The following is a 26,829-nucleotide window of genomic DNA, read 5'->3' as shown; positions in this document are numbered from 1 at the left end:
CTGTTTGAAGGCATCAATCCTGTTGGTCTTCAATATTCAGAATCTTAAGTCTTTAGGGCCCAGGGAGAGACGCTGTAGGTCATGAAAAGGATAGTGCCCGATTCTTTTATTTTTACAAGTTCTTAAATGATGGGGCTGCAGCCTGAAATGGACCGTTCTCCCTGTGAGAAACAAAGCTTAGGCCACAGCAAAATGGCTGATTTACAAGAATCCTGTAACCCTTGCAGTTGAGTCAGCCTCAGGGTGCAGACAGCACACAGGATGGGGCTGGTTGAGTCGCCCGTTCCACCTTAGAGTTTTGTTGCTGTCACAAGCCCTAGAACCACATCCTGATTATCAGCTGAGGTCCTGTATATTGGAGCAACACTGAGGCCATCTTGATGCTGTCCCATCCTGACCCTGGCCCCTATGATGATCTCTGTTTTGCAGGTGAGAGAATGTTAACTCATGGGCAGAGGCAAGGTTTGTGCCCAGATTTTCTGTTACCACTAGTCTAGCATTCTTCCCGTTTTGCTGAAACCTGTTGCATGGCAAGTGTGTTTCTTTTGAAGCAAGATAGTGGTGAAAACACCACCAACCACCACCACGATCTCCACCATCACCATCCAGAGCTCTGGTGTAGCATCCTTGGGGTCTGAATTGGGAATTAACCAAAAAACCCAGTGAGTTGTTAGTCCATCTGTTTTACTAGTCACTGAGAGACTTCATTGCTCTGATAATGATTCTCTCAGGATGGGAGATTTTCTCATTCTTTTATTATTCTTAAGGACATGTCTAGCCCCTAGATAACTGATTAGTCAGGAAAGAATATTTGTCTACTTAATACTTACCACTTCTGTTTCAATTATAGTTTCTTTGTAAGCCACTTACCTCCTTCTCCAAAAAATTCCCAGACTATTCCAGTCTATCATAATGTTCTTATCCCCTCAACCAGGGCTTGGAACCTTTTAAATAAAGGGCCAGATAGTAAATATTTTCAAAGTTGTGAGCCATATGGTGTTTTTCAACTACTCCTGTCTGCCATCATGGCACTAGAACAGCTGAAAACAGAATATCTAAATGAACAGCTGTGGCTGTGTTCTAACAAAACTACTTATAAAACAGGTGAAAGGGTCTGGATTTAACTCCGACAGTAGTTTGCTGACCCCTATGTTGCCCTGAAATCATTTGTCAATTTCTTGGGTTATCTCTTAATATCATTTTTTAATTGGTCCCTCATATTGTTATATACATTTTCATTTGTGCATAAATAATTTATTATATACAAAAACTTTTCCCAGTAAGTATTATTTATATTTTTATTGGCTTAACTTCCTTTGTCCTGTCATTCCCAAACCTGCCCTCAGTTATCAATATGTGGGATTTGAAAAGCACTGTGAGTGAACCAGAGGAGTAGTTGGGAAGAGGCAAAGCTATTCTTTCCAACAAACCACTTAGTTTTGGGGGGAAAATTTGTTGGAGATCAAGATGTTTGCATTTGACCTGAAAAGGCACGTCCTCCCCTACAGGACAGTTGTTGTATTACTAATGGATAGGAAGTTTGTACTTTTCCAAAACCCATATGTCTGGTGATTGAAGGTGTACGTTAGTGAGTGATTATATTGCTTTTGTGTCCTTGCACATCTTAGATTGCTGGAAAGAGAACATGGGCAAGCTTGTCTTTAAAATAGATACCACATGGCTGGTAGCTTGGAAAGAACATGAAATGCTATATAGTCCTTCACAGACAAGTGAAATTCTAAATCCATGTCTCTCAGCGAATGAGGGAAACCTTTTCTGGCTTGGAAGGAGGTTGGAAACCAATTAATCTCCCTTTTTCTTTAAGTGAGGACATCACAGGGTAGAGTGAGAAATCGGGAGATCACTAGTAAGAATAAAGTGAATTCTGTATTTTTCAGGTCGTTCATATTCATATTCTCTTCTCCCATGATCTTTGTCAAATCTGTGGTTTTTAATGATGATCTATGTTATGCTTGAAAAGGACAAAAAGGAAAGGCCTTCCGTGGGCCATTCATGCAGTCTCTCTTCATGGGGATCTGCAAGGTACTTTGGAAGGAACAAAGGAGTGCAAAGGCTAGTTTGCGTCTCCATCATGTTTCCTGTGGATCAGGAGGAGACCTATAGGAGGGTGAGAAGAATCCTCACTCATCTTTTTGTCTTTGTCACAACGACTGATTGACATCAGAAGAGCCAAGGGGTGGAAAAGAGCTTAAAAAGAGCCAGATGCATTCGCAGTGCTTTCATGGCAACTGATGGCGATCTGGCAATTAGGAAACTTCTCTATAGCACTTAATGTTTTCAGAGTGCCTTGCAATCAGGTTTATTAGTCACCCTTCACAGCCGCCACATGAAGCTAATTGATAGGGCTCTCCATTTTAGCCTCTCCACTGAGGACAAGTGACTTGCTGAGGGTCAGGCAGTGAGAAGCTTACAGAGCTCATTAGTCTCCGGGTCATTTCTCTCTGGAGCTAGCGAAAGACTTTTTTTTTTTTTTTTAAGGCCACTCTGACTAGCTTAGGAAAACTTATTATTACTGGTTAACCTGATTGTTTTCCAGGATGATACTATTGTAAAAATTCTAACTTTTAAAAATTCCTTTTTAAAATTGGCCTTTTCTAAAGCTTTATGACATTGCTTTATAGAACTTTCCAGGAAATTTTAGCTGTGCGTTTTATGGTTCAGCCAGGTCTTTACTAGGGTACTGTTCTCAGAATTTTGGACCTAGAGACTTCAGGAGAAACGGAACATTTTAGCCAGGCAGCCTTCATTTGTGGCATTAACTGTGGTCAGGATTTGTATGTAGGGGTGAGGGAAACTGCTTTCTATCAGCTATTAATGCTATCTTTTACATTCAGAATCTCAAAGAGGCTAGACAAAAGCAGTGACCTTGCTATTTGGAATGAGAAATGTTGACTTTTATCGTTAGATCGATGCAGGGATATGCATTTAAAGATAGGTGATTAGTGGGCTTCCCCTACTTTTCTTCATATAAACAAAACAACCCCTAACAAATATGGAATGGGATTTCTGTAGATGATGGAAAGCTGATTGTTTATATTGGCCATTCTTTCAATAGTTTACCCCTCAAATATTTTTTGAGAGCACCTCTTGCATACAGATATTGCTTTAGACAATGGAGATACAGCCCTGAATTCATGCAGCTTACCTTTTAGTGGACTATTATTTTAAAAATGCTAAATATGTGATATGTGGAAGTAATAATCACTTTGAAGGAAACAAAAGCAGGGTACAGAACTGTGAGTGACTGGAGTGAAAGGGTATTTTACATGGAGTTAGAAGAAGCCTCTCTGAGGAAATGACATCTGGAGGAATCAGAAGGGGTATGGGAGAGTATCACAGGAAGTGAGAACAGCAAGGGCAAAGGCTTTCGGTGGGAGTGAACTAGGCATGTGTGAGGAGACAGTTGCAAGAAAGCTAGTGTGGCTGGAATAGAGTGTGTGAGACAGAGAATAACAGGAGGTGAGGTCGGAGACAGGCAGGTAACAGATCCTGTGGGCTTTGTTGACCAAAGTCAAGTGTTTGGGTTTGGGTCTGAGTTTGTGGAGAGCCATTGGAGGAACTGAGCAAGGGTGTGATACATTTACATTATCAGAAGGTCACTGGGAATGCTAGGTAGAGACCAGACTGAAGAAGTGAGAGGCAGGTAGGGGAGGACATAGGGACACTCATTAGGGAGCTAGATTGGTAGTAGAGGTAGTAGAGGGTAGTGGTAGCTTGAACTAAGTGGTAGAATGAAGATGTTGAGGAAGCATTGGATTCATAGGATATTTTGAAGTAGAGTTGAGAGTGCTTCATGATGGATTGGATCTGGAATATAGGGGAAAGAGGCGGCATGTGGCTTCATAGTTTGAGTACTGACAACCCCAGGAAGAACTATTTACATAGGCTGTACAGTGAGTGACAGCCCAGGGGTGGTCCAGTGTGGCAGCCCTGGGAGGAATCAAGAATGACTCCTTGGATTTTGATCTAAATAATTTTGTATGATTGGTGGTGCTGTTTATGGAGATGGGGAACACTGGGGGGAACAGGTTAGGAGGTGCAGGAAAGTCAAGTTCTGTGTTGGACATGGTACATTTGAGGTGGACATCTATGAGGAAACATCACCTGCAGAGTTAGGTATAGAGATGAAAGTCTGGGGAGAGGTCAGGGCCGGAGATACAAATTTGCAAGAATACTTGCCTATGGGACTGAATTAGAACTTCTTGTTGAATGAATGTTGAGGGGAAAAGAGGTTTATGGGCTGTGCCCTGGGACACTCTAAAATTTAAAGATTGGGAAGGAGAAAGTACCATCCAGACTGGAAGGAAAGGCTCATTCAACCTCTTTAATCTCCCAGAGTTACAGATGATTTGTGTGCTAATTCTGCAAAGTAGTTTTACCCTTTATTTTAACTCTGATGGGTCCTCAACTTACCTTTCTGAATATTATTGACTTAAATGGGCATTTATAGTTTGAATCCAAAACTGTTGCTTTTCATCATAAGTTATTTATGTCATGAGGTAGGACACACATAAACCTATTTGTAAGTCTCTTTCTTTCTTCCTAGTAAGAGCTGTTTGTGAAAAAAGAGTTTTCAAGATGCTTCCTCTTGTGCCCTGATGGTGTTCTCATTAATGGGGGGATTTCATCGCTCCTGGCTTGAGATTTCATTTCCACCACGTTCGCAGAGGCTATGCTGTCTGGATTTGTTTGGGCCGCTCCTGTTTTTGTGAGCCTTCACGCATAAAGTCACTGTGAATCTTCCAAGATGGAGCATCCAACAAATGGCATGGGCAGAACTGCAGTCTCTCAAGCTGCTGTGCTCATTGGGGGTATACATACGCATTCCAGAGAGGTTGCAGCCCTGGGATGAAGCTGACTCTACCTCTCTGTCTACCTCTCATCTTGACCTTCCCATTTTGTGCTGGGGTGGGGATTGGGGGGAGGGCCTTGTAGAAAAAGAAGGAAAAGAAGATTCTTCCTCTTGCCAAAGCCAGGGCAGCCAACGCCACCTCACAGAGTAATATTTCTCAGTCAACTCAGCAAGTATTTCTCTTAAATAGTTGGTTAGTCCCTGGGGCTCTAGCTCTGCGCACGTCTACACGTCTACCACCGGGCTCTGAGGAGTGCTGGGGGATTTAACGCCAGCATCAGCCAGCTCTGTTCAGCAAGCCAAATGCAGGGTTTAACTAGCGTTCCTTTTTTGCTTCAGTGTCTACGCGCATTTCAGCTGCAGGCCCTGACTCTCCGTCCTACTCCGGCCTCCTCGACCCCCATTCTTACGAGCCTAAAAGTATTCAGATATGTTTTTCTCAGCAAAAATGCCATCAATTTTCACTAATTAGTGTCAACCTGATTGGAAAACCACTTAAATGTATCATTCTTTATTTTTTTCCTAGAAATTTCAGTGTTTCTCACTGGGGATTGTGTGGTTAACAAAAGACAAGAATTTAGCACATAAACTCATTACCTAGAAGCAGAATGTACGTAAATGTAATTGTTCACATTTCCTACCTATTGTTTAACAGCTTTTTTTTTTTTTTAACCAGGCCTTCATTGTTATTCTTTGTCTGCTGTCACTCTGGCTACAGCCATACAGGGTGTTTGCTGTCTCAGCCCTTTCAAGATAGGGATTCTTTTCTTCTGGGGTTTGCCCTCTCTAATTCTTATAAAAAGGCATCACATTAACCTCTGTAATTATTTTATTTTATTTTTGAAACTGTATTTCTATATCTGCAAGTTTCACCTAGAGTTACAGGTACTTCAAAATTACTTTTTTGTTCTCCCGAGAACACTGTATTATTTGATGGGAAATTTTCATCATGGCATGAAGTTACAATCAGTTTTCATTTAAAGATTTTGCAAGCTCTTTTACATGTCAGAAGAAAACCATCGTGGGGTTATCTGTGAGAGAGATGTTTTGGGGCTTTATATTGTTAATTACCTCTTTCATCTTGATTTTCAAATCTGAGGAAGGAGTTAGATACCTGACTTGCAGTGGCATTGTCTGGCCTGGTTAACGGCATGACCATGTAGCTAGTGCCCCACCAGCAAGCTGGGAGCCATCCTGGATTCAGATTACCTCAAAGGCTCACAGGGCTCTGCCCTGCAGTCCATCAGTATTATCCTTTTCATTCCTTCCGCTGTTGCCCGGGGGCAGGCAGAGAATGATCATTTTTCACTTGGACTCCTCTTTCGATCTCTTAATCGGACTTCATCCCAACCAGTCTTGTCCCACCTAGATCATTCTCCATGTTATTACTAGAAAGGCCTCTAAAACACAAATCGGGTCTTGTCACAGCTCATGTCTTAGCATAGAATAAATTTAAAATCCTTCACATGGTGAAGTTTCTCCACAATCTGACTCCTGCCTTTCATGTCCGCCTCAGTTCTTGTTCCTCTCACATCCTTCTGAACCACTTCTGATTCCCTGAATGGGGCAAGTGTCTAAAATTTTAGGTTCTTTGAATTAAAGCTCCTTGCCATCTCTTCTGTTACTCTACAGGCCTCAATCTTAGCCGTTATTTGGCATACAAAATGAAGAATGAGTGAATAAATTTTACCTTCTGGTTTCCCTGGCTGGGAACACCGGGATACTTAGAGATTGGCCTACACTTAAAGAAGTTGAGAATAGTATCTCTTTTGATGATATTTTATTTTTTACCACTTGATGTTTGGCATTATGTAATGATTTTGATGAGAACCAGCATATACTTTGGATGCCCTGGTCATAAGTCTATTTCTACTTTTGGTCTACTAACCATCCCCAGTGATCTTTTCAGTTGCTATTTTAACATATTTGAGCTTTACTGTAGCTTTAGAAATAGAAGTGATTCAAGATTTTCAGGATGAATTTATTTTGCTCAAATATGAGTTACCTGGGTAATGAGAAGGAAAAAAAAATAATGGGAATTTAGTTGGAGTTTAACTTGCCAAAATATGGACCATCACAGAAATGGAGTTTCACTTCTTGATTCAGGCCACACTAGCACTCTAGAGGTGTGCTTTAGTTACTTGACAAGTAGTTGAGTGGCTTCTAATTACCAAATGTATAGACACACGAGTAAAGCATTGACACAACTGTTCTTGAGATGATAAAGGAAAAGCCACAGTCTCACACCTAGATTTTGACCATCCAATAATATCTTTATTGAGCAACTACTATCTGCAGCTAGGGTACTAATCATCACTATTGCAAAGATAGTAAAAGTCAAGTACAATGACCTCAAGGAGCTCAAAGATACATGAAATCTTACTGTAAAATGTGATAGGGCTTAAAACCGCGCTATGAACCAGATTCTTATCAGTTCACCTTAAGGTGAGTGGTCAGAGTAATTATATTCATCTGTCAAACAATGAAAGTAAAGTCCACATGATCATTACTTGTGCATCAGCAAAGCCAGGATTGAAGCAAGTTTTTTATTTTTTTTTAAAGATTTTATTTATTTAGTTGACAGAGACACAGCAAAAGAGGGAACACAAGCAGGGGGAGTGGGAGAGGGAGAAGCAGGCTTCCCACGGAGCAGAGAGTCCGATGGGCGCCTCGATCCCAGGACGCTGGGATCATGACCTGAGCTGAAGGCAGACGCTTAACGACTGAGCCACCCAGGTGCCCTGAAGCAAGTTTTTAAGATACCTATTCCAGGATGAGAGAGGAAGAGAGAATTATGAATATGAATGAATAGAAACCAGAACCAAAAGAGGGACATCCTGGATCACACTGGTATGGTATCAAGAAAAGCATAAGATGCAGAAAAGTATCACTGAACCCAAACTCAAATAGAAGAAAGTTAGAACAGGAAATAGACTATTCTCTTGAAAACTGAATTTATCTGGAGCCCTATCGTATTTCATTTAGAGCATGACTCTTAAATTTTTCCAAAGTGAATTGTCAGTAATTCCCAACAGATTCTTTAGGAGACTTTGTAAAATTCAAAGTTTCAAAATCCTTGGGTTATAATTCTAGATGCAGACTTGAAGTAACTGTTGTGGCCACAGTTACGTGCCTTGAATGGAGAAAGTCAAATGAGCACAGAGCTGATGTTCAGCTGGTATACACTGGTTCATCTGTATCAGTTACTAACATTAACACACTTTTATTACGATCCTCCCCCCAGACTCTGAGCCATTTCAGACAACTGGATCCTCCCCAGGATCTCTTTGCAGCCCAGGAACTAAGCAGCGGGTACATAGGAGATCTCCGAGACTGCAATACAAAAATTATGGAGCATAAATTATTCAGTTACTGAGAACAGCACCAGGCCAACAGTTGGTGTCTTAATAGGTATTAACATGTAGTAGGAGCTCATATTAGCTAGTCTTAATAGTCTTTTAAATGACAGCATTTCGGAGAGTCCTAACATGAAGCAGGAACTCCATGGCTGACTACTCTGAGGACTCAGACACGCCCTCAGGAAGTCTTCTATCTGTTGAGGAGGCAAGCCCATAAACAGAGTACAACCCTTTGCTACGTATGAAGGAGAGAGTGGTCGCCGGTCGGGTAGGGATTTCTGATTCCCTCTGCACATCACACAATGCTCTCATCTGCCCCGGGATGTTGTTTCAGGGTCAGGGCCCTCATTTCTATTTGCTGGCAATTGTATTTTTTCCTAGTGTGACTGCTTAAAATTGAGGGCAGAATCTCTACCTGCCGTATTGCTAAGGAAGCTTTATTTCATCATTTCCACACAACGCCTTCTGCCACTTTTATTCTCTGTGGGATTGGTGTCTCGATTCTTAAGGTGCTTGCAACATGCTGTCTCCTCTCAGAGAGCTCTTTGTTCTTTGGACCACTGCCCTGTGTTGCCCATTTGTATTCTTTTTCTGCTAGCCTTGTTACCAGTAGGATGTTTGGGGTATTTTTAATTATTTCCCTTCTGTCAGAGCCATTTCCTATTTGGGGTTGGAAGATAGATGTCTTTATACTTAGACCACTTGAGGGCTGAAGCTGAGAGTTTCCTTTAAAATCATCACAAGCTGGGGTGCCTGGGTGGCTCAGTTGGTTAAAATCATCACAAGCTCCAAATCATGGGGGCGACTTGTCCTCATCTGCAAAATCTACGAAGCTCTCGTCAGAAATTTGGCTTTGCCATTTTCTAACACAGTTCTCCTTCTCTAAATCAGAGTTTCTCAACTTGAGCACTATTGACCTGGATAATTCTTTGTTGTGGGGGCCGTCCTGGCATTCAGCAGCATCCTTGGCCTCAACCCATAAATGCCCATAGAAATTGCCCAATCTTAACAACCGAAAAATGTCTGCATTTTTGCCTGATGTCCCCGAAGGAGGGCCAGCTCACCCCAGGTCGAGAACTACTCTCAATAATAAACATGTGAAAGTAGGTTGACAAATTATAAAATGTGTTGATAAGCAAAGCAAACACATTCATGATAAGGACAACAAATAGCTGCAGAGCACTTAATGCGGGCGAGGTGCTGTTTTAAGAGCTCTTTTCATATAAATAGCCTCATCGAGTGAGGTACCATTGTACCATAATTACCCACACTTTATAGATGGGGAAACTGAGGCTCAGGGAGGTCACATACCTGCCAGCTGTCTGAGCAAGAATCTGAGCCCAGGCAGTGTGACCCTCCTAGAGTCCATGACTTGAACTTACTGGGCTGCTCTTTATACAAAAAGTTATTGGATTAGATATCTACCTGGCGTAGCATGGGATGTTACCTTTGGTAGGTGCTTAGTAAATATTTAAGTGAATAAATGAGTAGCTATCAATCCAGGAAATTACTTAATATTTTAAATCAGTATTGAATAGATTCCTTACGTTAGTTCATATAAATTTTAAAAATGTACTTTTGTTTGAATACAATCAACTAAATAGCATGCATTAGAGCAAAGCAGAGAGTCTTTTAGCATTTCTAAGCTCATTCACAGGTTTGTCAAGGTAACCTCTAAAGCTTCTGTTTGTGTGCTAGTGCGATTTTGTAGTATGTCAGAATGAAGACTGGTCAAACTGAACAAAGTATTATTTTCCTGATGAAATTAAGCAAAGCATTTCCCTGTGTCCCATAATAAGGAAAGGAAATCCATCCTCCTTCCTAAACTAGGTATGCATTCTGATGCACTGTTTGATAGTTTGACCTAGCTTTAGATCTTATTAAAAATTGAACATCTTTAACTAACAGGAAACCACTTTAGCCGATCGATCTTTAGCTTTCCATAGTTGGCTTCCTATAATAGATAAGAGGGCCGGGATCTAAAGTTTGTTATAAATGCATTACATCTGATTTATATCTAAGTGAGAAGCCTGTATTTTATATGATAAAATATAAAAACATATTTTTTGTGTTCAAAATTTTTTTAATATGTCTTCTTTAAGGCCAAAGAATGGAAACTTCTAGAATGTTAATTAAAATAATAAAATATAACCATAAAATAGCAAGAAGACAACTTAATCACAATAGCTTCATCTTGTTGGTTTTCTTAAAACCCCTATTATGAAGTATAATTTTACTCAATGAGACCATAAGTAATATATTTTCTTATTTAGATGATCTTTTAAAAAATTTGAGTGGCTTCTTTTGTTCCCTTAATTCTGAGGAGAATTCTGTTATTGTAAGGACAATATTAGAAAATATCTCAAGTCTCAATTTTCTTGGAAAAACATCTTCCAGATAACATGTGATAAAAGGCATAACAGTACCAATACATTTTATCTTCTTCAGTGATAGTAAGGGATATTTTTGTGTCTTGATCTAGGGTGTTTGCTTATAGCACTAGATTTCATGATTTCTATAATGAGTACTTACCACATAGTAAGTAATCTGTAATTTACCTCCCACGCAGTCTTGACGCAGAGCATTACTTTGCTATTAGCATTTAGAGTGGGTCCTCCTGATACCTCAATTAATTTATGGGTTACTCTACATACCTGGATATAAAGGAGCTGATTTCTAGGGGACTAGAAGGGTCATTCAGGCATTCTTTATAAACTTGGAATTTTGGAAAACTGAAGAAAACAAAACTAAGCAAAATAGAATTCCTCAGAAAATAGAAAGTGACTTTTTTAAGGTTTGGAGTTGTTCTCCAAGTTGATGGCCAGAATCTGGGTTCCCCCACTTCAAGCTCTGAATTGCCAAAAATAATTCTACCTACAGAGTTAGTGAGGCTCATTACGTTTTATGAAGTAGCCTTCAGAAAAGAGCATCATTGACAATTATACAGAGCTAGCAGAGAGCTAGCTTTCATTAGCCCATAAATACCATTCAATTTACTTGAAGCTCAAAATGATGGCCAGTCCAGAACACAGTTTTCCATGACCCGGAGTTTTTTTTTTTAAGTTGCCCACATGAGTAGAAAGTCAATAATCCTGATTCTAAGAGTATCTTTCCCTTTAAAATGGTTATATCACCAAGTAGTTTATTCTTCCACAAAAATCTGGCCCATGTATATTGCCCCCTCTTATCAGATTAATACTACTATGCAATCTTTATTTAATGTCTTAAAAGAACCGTTTACAAGATGCTGAAAGGCACAGCTATTTTTTCATGTTGTATCTACTTTACAAAAGTGGGGAAAGGTTGTAGCTAAAGGGCCGCTCCTTCCAGCAGGCCTCTAAATGGCTATAGATGTTACCTTAGATTTCATGGTTATGATAATGAGCTTGTTACAATGGAGAGACATTGAGGTTCAATCATTAAGGAAGAACGAAAGTAGGAATCCCTGTATGTCTTACTCAGTCACTGAATCCGAAAACATAAGATCTGAGAGATGTTTAAGTAATGAAGGGAACCAAATCTGGAAGATAGGACTCGTTTGTAAAACAAAACAAAACAAAAAGGCAGTACTTTTTAATGATCATCTCAAGAATAGAACTATGCAAATTGGGGGGGAGAGGTGGATTTTGAGCCATAAACTATATTATAAATTATTGGATAGAATTCTTTTGATGGGAAGAAATTAGACACTGACACATGAGATGATCACTGAAAGAGCCATGTTCAAATCTGTGTTGCTTACAATGAAATGATCATCATAGTCCAAATATATAATTTTCTCTGTTATATGTGAGGAATATGTGTGGCTGACTTTTTTAATAGGTAACTGGTTCCACTGATTCCACAGATTCAGAAGAGAGATTTGCCAGTACCAACTGCTGGTCATCATTACTCTTTTTTTCATTGTTCAACCTCCAAACATTGGAGAAGAGTGAAAATTAGACCAGTGCTATTCACAACACAGCACATGCTTCTAGGAAAAGAGATCGGTGGGAACTGAAGAATTATGTTGTCATTTTTTAGTGTCCTAAAATTATACATTCAGACACTGGAATTTGGGAACCATTTGAATTTTCTATATTTAAAAAAAATGCTTATTCCTTAGGACATAGCACACCTAGATAAGGGTCTTAGTGAATGTTGTCAGGGAGAGGAAATTGTTCAAGTGAGTTCATTTTGCTTTTGATAATTTTAATAAAATTATGCTGTTTAGTCATAGAAAAAACTGAAAATTAGGGGAAAATTTTTATTTATCTGCTATCTCTAGTTCTAACCAGTATAGAAATTTGGAGATTAACTAATAGAAATTTTGATAATGATGTGTATGTCCCATGTAAAATATTTTAACGCAGCAATGACCTTAGCTTGTTACATACTCTTCAATGTGCACAAATGTTGCTGAGAATTTGATACAGTGCCAGTTTTTCTAAGTATTACTGAATATATCTACCCACCTTGTGTTTCTTAAAAAAAGAGCATAGTGCTCCCAATTGCATTTTGAATAATTTCTGTTAAGTTCTGAAGTTACACAGTTTTAAACACTAGGAAAACTTAACGGTTAATTCTCTGTTTCTCACAAGTAAAACCAACAAAACAAAGTTGTCTAAGTAGCTTCAGTGTTGTTTTGTTTTGTTTCGTTTTTTTGAATTTTGGCATTATCATCTACCTCTTTTCGATAGCTTAAGAATTAGTCAAAACCTTTTTAAAAAAAATCAGTATTAGCTCTAATAGGACTCTGTTTTTATTTTAATTGTTCCCCTAATTCGAGGTGCATGTTACAGCTTACCATTGTGGTCATTGTGGTTCATTTCATTAAGCTTCTTGTTCTATCTGCTTTCTTGAGACTTGGGAAAGAGTATCGTTCTGAGTGATTGTACTATATTGTTCCAAATATAAGGCCACCCAGAATAGAAGGCAACCTCCAACTAGAAACAGCTCAAATATGGAGAAAGGCTGGGGTCCCAGAGCCCGGCGGGTCTTGCAGTGGTGGCAAGGGTGCCGAGGAATAGGACGATGCCTGCCCACTCTCCCGGTGAGTGAAGATGAGTCAGCTGCTGCGTTTGCTTGTGCATACAGATGGCTTCTGTTGCTAGACGAAGAGTTACACTGGGGTGGGAGAGAGTAAATCTGTACACATGAAAGAAAGGTGCTATGTGTGTCTGAATCTGGGGAGGGAAGCTGGGAGTAGAGTCGTTCATCTCCTAATCGGTCAGCGTCAGTGTTGTTATTTATTTTTCCTGAACTTGGGGTTGAAAGTTGAATAACCCCATGCACTGGAGATGCATGGAAGGTACCCTGCATCTTTCATGAAAAGGAGTTTAAAAGGTCCATGGCCATGAAAATGAATCGTCTGTAGACCAGCCCAGAAAACTATTCCTTGCCCTATAAAAGTGCTCGCTGACCCAAGAGGTGGTGTGTGCACTCTGCGATCATGAGTCGTTTGGAAACAAGCAACCCGGAAGCTGGGAGTCACATTTCCAATTTTATTAAGATTTTCTTCTTTTTAAATTCCCTGTCTCCTGAGCCAGCCAAGTTACAATTTAAACAAACAGGCTTAATGTTATTGTAATAAATTGCAAGGGACTGTTTCAAATCAGTTGTTTCACTAACATTTCGCTCAGCATATTTTAAAAATAGTTACGTGAAAATGTATTAGTCAACTGAGAGTAGGTAGATAATTCTCCAGATATCAGTCACAAAGATATATAGCCTTTTATTTTAGAGTAATTAAATGGGATGTGATAGAATGAAGTGCTTGTGTTATAATCTAGAAAACAACGGAGCACACATTGGTGTACAACTTTACCAGGCATTTGCTTACCTTTGTGACTTTACAATAACCATGTGAAATATGAACCTTGATCTTTCCAGTGACCTAGTCCTTGGCTTACCAAGAAGACTTGAAGTAGAACTTTAATCCTTGAATGAGTTTTCCCCACTGTGCAGTTCCGACTTTAGGTATTGTTATTATTAAAAAAAAAAAATAAGAGAGTGTTTAAGGGAAGAACAGGACTCTCCTTAAGTTTAAACAATGCCAACTTACCCAAAGGATTTGGTTTAGGGAAACCAGTTATCATTAATTTTAGAAATTCTTTTAAATCTAAATGCCCTGAAAGATCGAAGGCCCCATGCCCAAGCAAAAGCATGCTAGAATTGATATGCCTACCATTTTGCCAGTTTGGGAAGGGAACATTTGAAACAGAAGGGCTGGGCAGCAGAAGGTTGGAAAGGAAGAGTTGGAAGGAGGAATAGCCGAGAATTATGGCCTGCCCAGTGAGATTACCAGTTAGAGGGCCAACTGCTTTGCGTTGGTGGGTCCTAAATGAGAAGTTTGCAGTGAACTCCGCATCACCCTCAGAGCCCTTTTCAAAACCATTCCTAAGGGTGGTAGCAGGTAGAGAAAGAGAATAGTAGGGGACCAGAGCTATTCAGAGAAGAGCTTCCTTTAGAACTCCTTCATTTTGGAAACATTTCATCTCTACAGAGGAAGAGGATGTCCAAAATCTGGTGGTAATGTTGGGGGTGGGGGTGGGAATGGTAGGCCCCTTCACCACCTTTAAATTTCTAATAAGTTCCCTTCTATTATTTGTATTGGGCACTATTATGTCCGATTTGATCTGAATTACAAATACAGGAAAACATAGACATTTTTCCCCCAGAAGGTGTTGGGGCTATTATAATTGGCTTTCCTGTGTCATCACCTGCTATTAACATAATTATTAGTAGCAGTGGAGGACAGAGCTGGAGAGGTCCTCTAAATGTCCTATTCCACAGCTTCCTCTCCCTGGTGGCTAGTAAGGGTGGGGGCAGGACCTGATTTGATTTCATAATTCTTTGAGCAAGGAAAAGAACATGGGTCCAGTTGGCTTGTGAGGTGGCAAGAATAGCCTTCAAGGATGTAGGAAGAAAGGACAGTGACAAGGGAAGGGGGAAGATACCCCAAATTGCAAAAATGATAATCTTTGTAAAAATCAATGAGAATTGTCAAATTCTCTACAAATAGTATGGTCTGCATAAAACCCATACTTATAACTGTTGCTGCTCTCAGATTTTCCCTCCCATCCCCAAAATGCACAACACAGAAGCTCTTCTGTAGGTGCTGGAAAATAAATGTCCCTAACCACAGTTGTCTTCCATTTATGAAGCCATCTTCAGTGGCTCCTTCTCAGGGTATTAGAGTCATAAGATCAAGGTGAATGGAGCAATTATTAATCTGTTAGGCATAAAGAAAATACATAGATTTGTTGGACAGAAATTAAAATCTCTCAGGCCCTTCGAGTGTCATGATCTCCATAAAAACAGGTTTGGAAAATTCCCATTTGGCTGCTTTTTCTAGGAGGGTACATAACTGAAGCTTTCCTTTTCCCCAGTTCCTGTATGGGTGACTATGAGTCTCGTAGGCCAAGTTAAACATGCCCAAGTGCTGGTTTTTCAGCAATGAAGTCAAAGTCAATAATGTACAAATATGTAATTTGTGGCCATAGTTATTTTTTAAAAAAACAAAAAATAATTCTTCCTTAAAGAAAATGCTGAGTTTGGGTAAATCTCTCTGCCTCCAAGAAGGGTTTTATAAGACACACCATTTCTCCAATGCAAGAAGGTGATGTGTGCATATTTTGAGACATATGGAATATAGCATTTGTCTTGCTGAGTGAGCATGTTTAACTCAGCTGCTGAGTAACTCACAAATTCCCTACTCTTGAGTATCTTTAAGTTTTAAAAATCATTCTTGAAATGTTCTTAATGGGCATTCCTGAGGGGGCATTGTTCTCTTTGGCAAATCAGAAATGACATCTGGACACGCATAGAGATGGCTCTTGGTTAAGTGTTCTTGCTGGTCAAGCAGCAAGTGTATTCCAATTAACAGGTTGAGAGCATCTTAGGACAGGCTAGAAAAAACTTAACAAAGCGCTGATTCTCATTTGGCAGTGAAATTGAATACTGAATGACATCTATGCAGTTATAAACGACTTTTGTTTTAATAACAAAGTTGTTGATTTTCTACTAAGGGTTCTTTTAGGTTGTCATCAGGGGCTGATGGGAGTAACAGTCCACCCAACTCTCCAGCTAGCTTCAGTGGACATACCACACCTTCTCAGCAGCCTGAACCCGTGGTACATTCTCTTAAGGTAACCAACTGTGTCCAACCGTTTATCCAGATCTTCAGTTGTGTTGTGGCTTGTTCGCTATAGTCTGGTAGTCCTCACAGTCTTGTTTTAACCGTAGATACTATAATTTTTGAAGTATAATTTTTTTTTTTGAAACGAGTTTGAGTACTCCTGGATGAAATCTCTAGTTTTATCATTTTGTTTTGAGTAATGTGATTCATATCAGTCTGCATTGAAGTTGAAGTCTGATGTGCATGTATATTCATATGTGTAAACTCTCGTTCTGGGTATTTGATGTGCAGTGTCCGTAGCATGCATGTCTTCAAAAGAGGGAGTCAAGAGTTGGCCAAAATAAGGAAGGATACCCGATTTTTCTTTCTTCATGCAATTGACGTACACGGTGCAACCAACTGAAAGAAAATCTTGAACTAAAAACCTCCTCTATCCCTCATTAAATAGAAATTAGGTCTTCAAACTCTAGTTAATGCTCTTCCATAGAGTATTAGAAAATAGAGGGTCTTATTCAGAAAGCTAGTTTTATTTTTGGCTTTTACTTCAGATCCTCCAAGGACTTCAAAAAAGATTTAGCTGAAATTTATTATTTTCTTTGCCAATAGTGAGCTTTCCAATAAATAAGCACTATACATAAAATTAATAATATAAATATTATCTAAGAGAAACTGATGCAGGCAATAAAAATCACCTTAAAAATTAGGACGGTTCACTGAAATTTTATCAATACCGTCCTTCAAATGATCTGTAATTCCTAACACATAGCCTTGATCAAACCTTTCTGAGCCATAAAGTAGGCAGCGTGCTTTAGTCCCACACTTGCCATAGGAGTTTCACAGCCTCACTAAAATGTTTTTGGTTTTGGAATGATTTATCAGCAGCATGAAGATGCACTCTTTTGGAGTGGGCCACACTTCCTTTGGCATGCATAAAGCAAATAAGCAGATAAGAAATTCAAAATATGCATTTGATTTGGTTTTAGCAGGAGATTTAGCTCCCTCAGTCATATTTTGCTGTAACTTCCATGAAATGAGTTGCTCCTCCCAAGCATATACTGCTTGCGGATGAGGGAAGGTAGCAGAACCATGCTGGTGGCCAGTGCAATCTTGTCTTGGTTGGAATAACTCACCAAGTGAGCAACCGAGAGAAATTTGCATGGGAAGACACACCAGAATGAGGGGCGCTGCCCTGTATCTGGGGGGTGCTGATTTATCAACTGACCACCATCTTGCTCTCTGCAGTAGCATTTGGACGCAGTTTAGCATGAGCAGCATGCTAAACGTGCTGTTACTTGAGCATGAACCAGACGCTAACTATCTGAAAAGCATCCTAGAAATAAAAAATGAGTGCCTTCAATCCTGTAGTGTTAGCGTCTGCACATACTCCAGCAACACATTGCTCTGCTTTTCGGATCGAAAACGGTTTCCACCTGTTGCCTTGTTAAATGGCAAGTGTAGTTTGAATCAGATCAGCATAGTGGATAGCACTGCAATCTTTTCCCCAATTTTTTACTGCACCTGTGTTCCTATGGCCTAAAAAGAAGGGATGGGCAAGGGGGAGCTCTTCAATTTTCTCTGAATTTGTTCTCTAATTTTCATATAAAATTTTTATCTCAAGAGAGAAAGATACTATGTTATAATCAGAACATGTTAAGTGTCCTCACTCGGCAGATGGGTAGTACTGAGCAACTGAAGCATAAGGGGAGGCTCTGGAATACAGAATATGTTTGCTTCCATGAGTTAACTGTGTCATGAAACAGAAATATGTGCCTGTGGTAAATGCATCTTAGGGATATCACAATGTAAAGGAAGAAATGTAGCCACTCACGCATTTTGTTTTTTAAAGCCCACAGATCCTAGAGGTGATTTATAACATAAAATTTCTCTGTTGTGAAAGAATTAGAACGATGGCTCAGTTTCTCATCTTCTGATAGATTCCAACGCCCCCCCCCCCCCCCCCAAATCTCTAGGCTTTAAGAAAACACTTGTTGTGGTTTGGGAGGAAAGTGTTGTAAATCAGTGTGAGAAATTAGCCCACTTGTAATAACACCACATTTATCTTTAAAATTCATGCTATTAATTGGAGCTCCACTTCATTTAGTAGAAATTAACTGATTTGAAGTACACTTCTCTGAGGTGCATTAGAAATTGAATTTGTAGGCAAATGAGCTTGTTCCAGGAGTTAAGTTTTCTATGAATATTCACTGAGCGTAGTCAGGATTTCCTCTGAGTGTAGAAAGAATGTGAACGGACTCTAATGGGAGTAGCAGGGTGAGGCTTGTTTCCTACCGTGATATCCTCCCTTAAAGTAGTAGTACCTACAGAGTAATAAAGGCTAGATGTTTTGAGTTAATGAGGGAGTAGTTTGTGAATTAGATTATTGCAGGATTGAACTCCAGTAAATATCCATGTAGACTATGAACTTGACATGAAGGTCTCACTTCATGCTTCATTTATTTTGGCTCAGCTGTTCATTGGTGCCAGTTCTCAGGTGACACCTTTAGGTGTGACCATCAGCATTGACCAGGATGACAACAGAACCAAGGAGTTTAGCAATGTGACAGTTCAGTGGTGATTCTTGGAGGAGCTTTTATGAAAAGCGTTATTTTGGGGGTTTTGTTTTCTTGGGTCTTTTTGCTCTATTGTGCTTTGGCTTATAAGCGGATATAGAAAAAAATAACACTCGAAACCAAAGTTTTCTCCCCTTTTGACCTATAGAAAGTATGGTATGAAAGCTTTATAGACATATTTGAAGAATTGTTTTGAATCCATTTAGAGATAACGTGGAGAAGTGGAATCATAGGCCTCTAAAATTGCTTAAAAGCATCTCATCCCAACACTTTCTTTGCTCTAATGAAAAATAAAGTGTTGCTCAAATATTTTCACTATAAGGAGCCAGTTTTTCTCTTTGATATTATCATTTGCATAGGCCTTTTCTAGGCCCTGGGAACATGTCCAGGCAAGAACTGTGATGTCAGTAGCGTCCATGTTCACTCGAGTTCTTATGTACATATTCCTGGGTTCTGACCAGTTTCACCTGTCAGTATCTTTTAGTCCTCTTTTCTATAGGCCATGTCTACATATCATTTGGATTATTTGGCTGATCATTAATTATACTGCTTATCTTTACAGTGGAGCGAGAATTTCTCCAAATGGTTGACAGTCATGTTATCTTAATGACCCACTTAACTAAATTCATTAATGTCTACGATTAGATACATTCAATTGACTATTAGTGATAAGATTGCTTTTCATGGTCATTTGAAAGTCAAGTAGAATTGATCCCTTTTAGATTTTAGATCAACTATTTTAAAAATTTTGCCATATATTAATCCACTCTGATATGCAGACACGGAGAAAACCAAAGGTTTTACAAAGGGGAGCTCCTTGATGGTTTAATTCATAACTAACAAGTATTTTTCCATGTGAAATTTGCTTTTCTTTTTCAACAAATCCAGGTCTTGGATGTTCAGGAAACTATAGATCGTCAACAGGGTAAAGAGTATGAAAATGACCTTAGTGAGACAGAAAAAGCTATAGTCAGAGAAATGTGCAATGTAAGTTTAATGTGCTTTATTGTGTATTCTGTGTTGAAAGCCCCATCGTAGCTTACTTTATGAATACCTACTTTTTAAAATGCTGGCCAAATGCCTTTATATTTTTATATGAAAATAAAACCAATTCCCATTTTTATCTTTAGTATATTTTATTGCAGTTTTATTAAGTCATAAAATATTCAGGTAAGCGATAATCAGCCACTTCTGGATTCCAGAATGATCTATGAGCATTTTAAAAAATTTATTGTCTAAAATATTGTGGTGCTAGTTTTGAGAAATAGGTTTCTGTCTCATACTTTTAAGCAGTACCTAAAAATCAGTGTTTAAAAACCTGTGATAAAACACAGCCTTCTTCAGACTTATTTATAACCATACTTGGAAAAAAAAAAATCATGTGATATGGACACTTCATGTCCTGCAAAGTAGTATCTTTACCTTTCAGTGGTGAATAAGAATGGACACACAGAAATCAGAGCAGAACATGGTTAAAAAAAATTGACATGCTGTTTTGATGCATATCAATAATGTGATTTGGATTTTATTAATCCCTGGCTAAATTGAGTAATTTGCATAGGTATATCATTTAATCAAGAATATAACTGAAGTTTGTTAGAAAGCTAAAAAGAATATTGTAGGGGAATACATTTGTTAAAAGCAAAAATGAGATTAAGCATTGATTTTAATTGGCTCTATATTGTACTTTTATCCTATTCTTTGTCCATTAGGCTATCAAAATTGCTTAGAAATGCTTTTAAGCTATTAGGGCCAGATATTCTCATGTATCTACTTCCCTGAGGTGTTCTTGGAATCCAGTAAATGTTTTAAGTCCCCTGGGCATTTTATATGTGCTGGGGCCACAGTTTTAGTCTCCTGCTTCTTTGTGTTGTAGCTGTTTTTCTTTTGAAATTCTTTCCAAGTTATTTTTCTTTCCTGCATGTTTTCATCTGTTTTCAAAAGGTCATTGGTTCGAGAAGTCATAATTTCCCCTAATGCACCACTCTTCACACCTTCTGTAGCTTTTCAGCCTGTCCTTAGGGTTTTCAATTTGAATATTTCCTTCAGATTAAAAGTTAAGCCACACACCTTAAAAAAAAAATGCCTGTTGCTTCTCATCTGTTGACTACGGAATGAGAAATAAAGTTCAGACGTTAGGAATTCTAGAACTAGAAGGGAGCACAGCGATCATTCCACAGGTGGTTCTCCAAATAGTACAACAGGATCCTTTGTAATTCAGATGGTGGAGTTTCACCACAGCCCCTGAGCAGGTTGCAGAGGAAGCTCTGGATATGATCCCCACATTTTCATTTTATGTTTGAAGAAGCTAAAATCCCAAAATAAAGTTGCTTGCTCGAATTGTTCTCTAATGAACAGTAAGTCAGGACTATACCCAGATGTCCTCGGAATACTAGCAATCACCACTTTTCCAAATGGGGTAAATCTGGGGCCTTCCATTTTCTTTCCCCAAGAATGAAAAGCAATGCATCTTCCAGAAATGTGTGAAGTTCTGTAAAAATACAAGTCAGGATTGGTTGTTTTCTTGCCTTTTTGTTAGATATAAGACTTCTGGACATTAGAAAATTCATTTCTTAGTCACAGAAGAAACGTATTAATGGACTGGGTCTCGATTAGTTCGTGTTGATCTTTTTGTAGGCCTATATTTCCAAAAATGCTTCAAAAGACCATATGCAGTGCAGTGGTGTTTTTCCCTGTAGAAGGTATTTTCAGGAAGCCAAAAGCTTGCCCTCCTTGTTTGCCTTTAGCAGTTCTTTAGGGGTCCTTGTCCACTTTTGTCTTTGATTCCCAAAATTTGATGAAAAAATGCAAGCCAACACCAATCTGATGATTAGTACTCTTACATTTGGAAACTTGTTAAAAGCTAAGACAAAAAGATGTTGATTTAAAATATTTTTGTCACCATTACAAATTATTTGAACATCGAACACACATAGTGCATACTGGAGAATAAAGGGAAAAACAGATTGAGAGAAATTTTCACAGATAATTTCTTAGAAACAAGCTAAGGTGGTTAAACCTAGTAGAGGAACTATGTGCTTTTATAATAATGTCACAGAAATGGAGTTTTCTTATAATGTGAGATCAGTTCGAAGCCTCAGAACTTAGGATAGTAAGTTTTGCCTCTTTCTGGTGTTTCTCCTGGAGATCAGTTGTCAACATCTGTACAAGGAGTCCCAAGGAAGTGACTGTTAACATCATGTTGATTAGTAAGAGGTGCTTTTATTCTCTTCCCAAATTGTGCCACAAAAATAGATTTCGTTTCTTAAAGTGCAGTATATCTTTTTGTAATAATGGTATTTTTTTTTTTTTTTAGGTCTGTTTGGCTCTTATAAATTCCCTGAGAACAGCTGAAATATTTGACTGGTGGACTCAGACACCCACCTATTCTTTTAGTTAACAAGTCACTACTCTGTGTCTGCCTTAGAATCACTGGCTCATTTCAGAGTTCTGCCGCCTTGGACTCTTTCACCACATAGTAATTTCAGGGTTAAGGCCCATGGTATCCTACAATGGAATACTTGGAGAGCGCTTGCAGTTTGGAGTTGTAACCATCTAATGCTTTGTGTCAGTGCTCCTGGAGGTCTTTGGCTTAGCAGCAGAGGATAGATTCAGACATTCAAAGCATTCTGGTCAGCTGTATTTGTATATACCATGTAAGGGGCTAGAAAGTAAGTCTTGTAGCATCCCTTGGCTCCCTGATTCAGTGTTTGTACCTTTTCACTATTAAGAAATGAGAATTTCCCTAACTCCCTTGTGGGCAGCTTGAACCCTCCATTGCTAGATCATTCCTTTCCTACTATTTAAAGACCATTAGTACACTCTTCTTCAAATAGGACAGGTCATTTCTGCCACATAGTTGTGTCCACAAGAAGACGAATGGCTTCATTGGCTTAGGAATGAAGGTAGACAGCACCTTATATTCTTACGTATAACAATGAATAGTATTGGGTTACCCTAGAGTATCTGCTCTATTTAAAATAAATGCAAAAAAAATATCAATAATGAACCCACTGGTGTGTTCATGTTAGAGCTATGTAAAGAATCAATCTGAAAATAATCTTCATAGCGAATCACCCTAAGGAGGGTAATGACTGTTAATCTGGGGAAGGAGGGTGCATTTTCCAATTAGCATTAGCATATTGGTATATCATTGGTGAATTCCATGGTTTTACTTTATATTCTTAATCTCATCTTTTGCCGTTGTCCCTCAATTTTTGACATATTGTATCTACTTATTCTTGAATGTATTAATATTTTCCCTGCATTTGGATGTTCTCTGCTTCGATAATCTGAGATTTTATACTATTTGGTAGCTAAGATTTATGACTGAGGGCCCCCCACTCTATAGGGAAAGCCAGGGAAATTGACTAGTGGCCCTAAGGCTAGTAGTTCAGGGCTTAAATAGCTCAAGAACAAAAACTCCTTCCTTTTCCTTAGTGGATTAAACATTGTGGTATCCCTGGTTCAAGATGTAGGATATGGAAACCAGGATGATTTTGCTCATGTGTTCTTAATTGTGGCTAACAGAATTATATTAGCTTAAAAAAAAAAATGACCATGCCTCCCCTCTACCAGTGCAGTCAGAGAGTGGGAGTTACTGTGTAAGCTTCAAGTGCACAGTGTACAGCTTGAGTTGCAGACCACTCATGAACTAGAGTAAGTTGGCACGTCTTTCTTGAATTTTGACCCTGATTGCTGACAAAGCCTAGTAGTTCCCTCCACTGAGCAGCTCTTATGAGTTAGAAACTTCCATCACATTTCACTGTGTTTGAGCTCATTCATGGAGGTATTTCGTCTCGTCTTCACATTCCTCTTTGCCCCTTCATAGAGCCCCCTTTAAAAACCACAACTCTCTTTGTGAATGGGGCAATTAAGATGCTTATTTTTATTTATGCATTTTACTTTTCTTAAGGTTGTGTGGAGGAAACTTGGAGATGCTGCAGGTTCCTGTCCTGGAATTAGGCAACATTTGTCTGGAAACCAGTACAAAGGACCAATGTGAAAGGCACTCTTTCAAACAAGAGATCACCACTGCCAGAGAGAGAAAAGAAGAAAAAAAGCTTGGACTCACTGAATAACCTGGAGTGATTGTATATTGCACATATTTTCCCTCTAAAACCTTTAGTATTACTGATGCTGTATTTCACGTCTCTCATTTCCATGTCCACAACAGCTCATCTCAAACAGCTTTGAAAATCACCATTTGGGTACCACTATTTTCATTAGAACTAAAATGTTTTTGACTCCTCAGATCTAAGCTTGTCACTGGGAAACCTGCATGATTAGAAGAATCCAGTAGGGCCTCAGTGGGTTTGAAGGAGTTGACTCATTGCACAGAATGGTGGGACTTTTCTAGCATGCTGTGTTGAGAAAGAGGTGTCTTCCAGCTTTCCAAGTTTGGGAGTTGGGCACCTACTTCTTATATTTTAGTCAACAAATTATGAATTCCTGATGCATAGTGAATTTGGATGTAAGATAAGCTTAGGTTTCTGGGATTTTGTTTTGACTGTTGAGGTGCTAAAAATACCACATAAATTCTCTTTACCAGCTAGAAGGGTAGCAAGACTTCGTAGAGTGCTTATCAGAGAGTACCATTTATTTCAAGTGATCAAGATAAATATTTCTTTTCTTTTAATCTTACTATATTCATGAAGACATCTCGGGGACATACCAACTTCCATATTCATTCAGTGTATCAATTGATGTTAATATTAATTCCAGTTAAAGAACAAGCAAACATAATTTTTCTAAGTGTTTCCAGCTGTGAGATGTCAATTTCTACAATTTAGTTTCTAGATCTGCTGTTATATTTAATAAACTATGTAAACTTTAAAATATTGCACTGCATTTATGAAAAAAGCTTTGCCTACAGCAGCTAACGTTTTATGAAACTGACGCATGTCCTTCATTATTGAGGCTAAAAGCTCTTGTTCAGATTGCTTGAGGTTTGAAAAAGAGGTGCTAGCTTTGCTTAGTTTCTTATTTTTGGTATATATATATCTAGACTGTGTGTATTGGAAATGCTATGATAGGTATTTTGTGTTTTTTTAAATGCAATGATAGTTTCTTGTATGAATGTGCCAGAATGCTAAATTTTTATTGTAGTTTAAAATTATAAGATTGGGTTCATAGCAGATGTTTTTAAATGGACTCATTACAGTGTGTTGTCATTGGTGAAGGAACGTGAAGGACTTTCGTTATACTTTTTAAAATGTTACTGTGATGAAAAAACAGCCCTGTTTTCAGAAAATATTTATGAATTTACTATAGCATTATCTCTAATTATTGTAATTGGCTTACCAGTTAAGCTTATCTTTCTTTTTGAAATGTTATATTACTCTGTAAAAAAAAAATTGCTCGCTATATTTACACCTTCTCTTGTAGAAAAGCTTTCATCCTTAAATTGTTGTATTCCTACGCTCTGAAGACACTTAAAACAAGTTTTTGTGCCTGCAGTAAACACTGCAGAAGCTAATACAAGGAACAGTGGTCTTTTGACAAAATACTTGTGTAAATTTTGATACTGTATTAAAACTATTTTTTTAAAGTTCTGCATAAAATTGAGTATCAAGTATATGTGTTCATCTTAGCAATGGTAATAAATTATTTAATCTCAGTGTTTTTCCTTCAAAATGTTTTTCCTACATTGCGTAGATTTCTAATAGTCACTAAGTAGCACAATGTTTCTGTATGATGGTAATACAGATGATTCATTATCTTAAATATAAAACAAAGGACTCTTTCAAAATATGCTAATGAGGGATTTAATATTCACGTTACTCAATTCACGCTGTTCTGTTATAATGTAGTTAAAAATTTAAATTTGTATTTAAGAATATTTAAAAATCAGTTAAAATCTTTCACTTGCTATAATTCATATACATTAAAATTAATTATTAAAGCAGTCAACAAGAGGAAATATACTAGGGGGAAATACTGCAGAGTGGAAAACTTGGCCTCTATACTTAAACATATACATATATGACAAAGATAAATTGGCAAATGCACACATACACACCTATTTCTGGGAAACCACTAAGACAGGAATAAGACTTCCTACACTGAGCATTAGCCTCAACTTTAACTGAGTCCAGGGCCTGAATCTTGCTATTACCTAACATGTTTATCAATAAAAATGTGTGGCATCATTCTCTTATGTGACCAGTTTATGATCTCCTTTTCTCTGGAACAAAGGTTAATTTATACATCTTGGCAGAATATCTTTACTGGCCTTGAAGCTGACAGACTGACAATCATAATCTAAGCTTTTCAAATGAATGCCTTTCAAGTTTCTAGCACATGCTCAAGGCACAATAGAAAATTCAGATAGGATGTGACATCCAGTAATACATCATTGGATATGAGCGTGTCATGCATCACATTGGCTGGAGCCAACAGAAAGTATGCTTTATAAAATACAGCACTGAATAAAGGCTCTCTGGCTTTAGCAAAGCAGACTTTGGGCCAGCAAGTTCAGCATTCATTCTATAATTAGCTCTGTGAGTTCAAACAACTTAACCTTGCTGAGCCTCTGTGTCCTGACATGCTGAAAGAAGAGAACATCTATCTCATTGCATCGTCTTAAGGTTCCTTAGAGTCTCCATAGTTCCAAAGCTCATGGTCTTGACAGTCCACAAGGAACAATGATAAGTCTTCCAAGACATAGGAGCCTAGACCCATGAGCTGTGGCGATGTCATACCATTAGGCTAGGAGAAGGAACCACATCAAGAGATTCTAGCTGCACAGTTCAACTTTCAAGCACTGTTTTCTGTAGATCATCCAGTCTATATATCTTCAGGCCTTTTCCTGGCCAATCCCAGATGGCAATGGTGGAAATGGAGAGAAAAAAGGGATAATGGTCTGATTCTCATAGGAATGATATGTTTGAAAAACAAAATTTCCAC

The 26,829-nt window shown here is 38.5% G+C and overlaps 1 protein-coding gene across 6 annotated transcripts in view; it reads left to right on the top strand.

Annotated features, from left to right (window-relative positions):
* Positions 1-25,540, top strand: part of CCDC85A (coiled-coil domain containing 85A) — a 202,851-nt gene extending 177,311 nt beyond the window's left edge. For 2 of the 6 annotated variants that reach the window (XM_045884957.3, XM_045884956.3), the window contains one exon: positions 23,837-25,540. In XM_045884957.3, coding sequence (XP_045740913.1) covers positions 23,837-23,886 — 50 coding nt within the window. In that variant the 3' untranslated portion in view covers positions 23,887-25,540. Of the gene's footprint in view, positions 1-13,129; positions 13,265-16,241; positions 16,362-19,809; positions 19,909-23,836 lie in introns of all 6 variants that reach the window. The other 4 variants (XM_045884958.3, XM_064572487.1, XM_054509865.2 and 1 more) reach the window with 4 other exon arrangements.
* The last annotated feature ends 1,289 nt before the right edge of the window (positions 25,541-26,829 follow it).

The sequence above is a fragment of the Mirounga angustirostris genome, unplaced genomic scaffold, assembly GCF_029215605.1.
Source record: "Mirounga angustirostris isolate CCGP_5_RB_7025 unplaced genomic scaffold, mMirAng1.0.hap1 SCAF_10, whole genome shotgun sequence".
Lineage (NCBI taxonomy): Eukaryota > Metazoa > Chordata > Mammalia > Carnivora > Phocidae > Mirounga > Mirounga angustirostris.
This window is presented reverse-complemented; position numbering and strand designations above follow the sequence as displayed.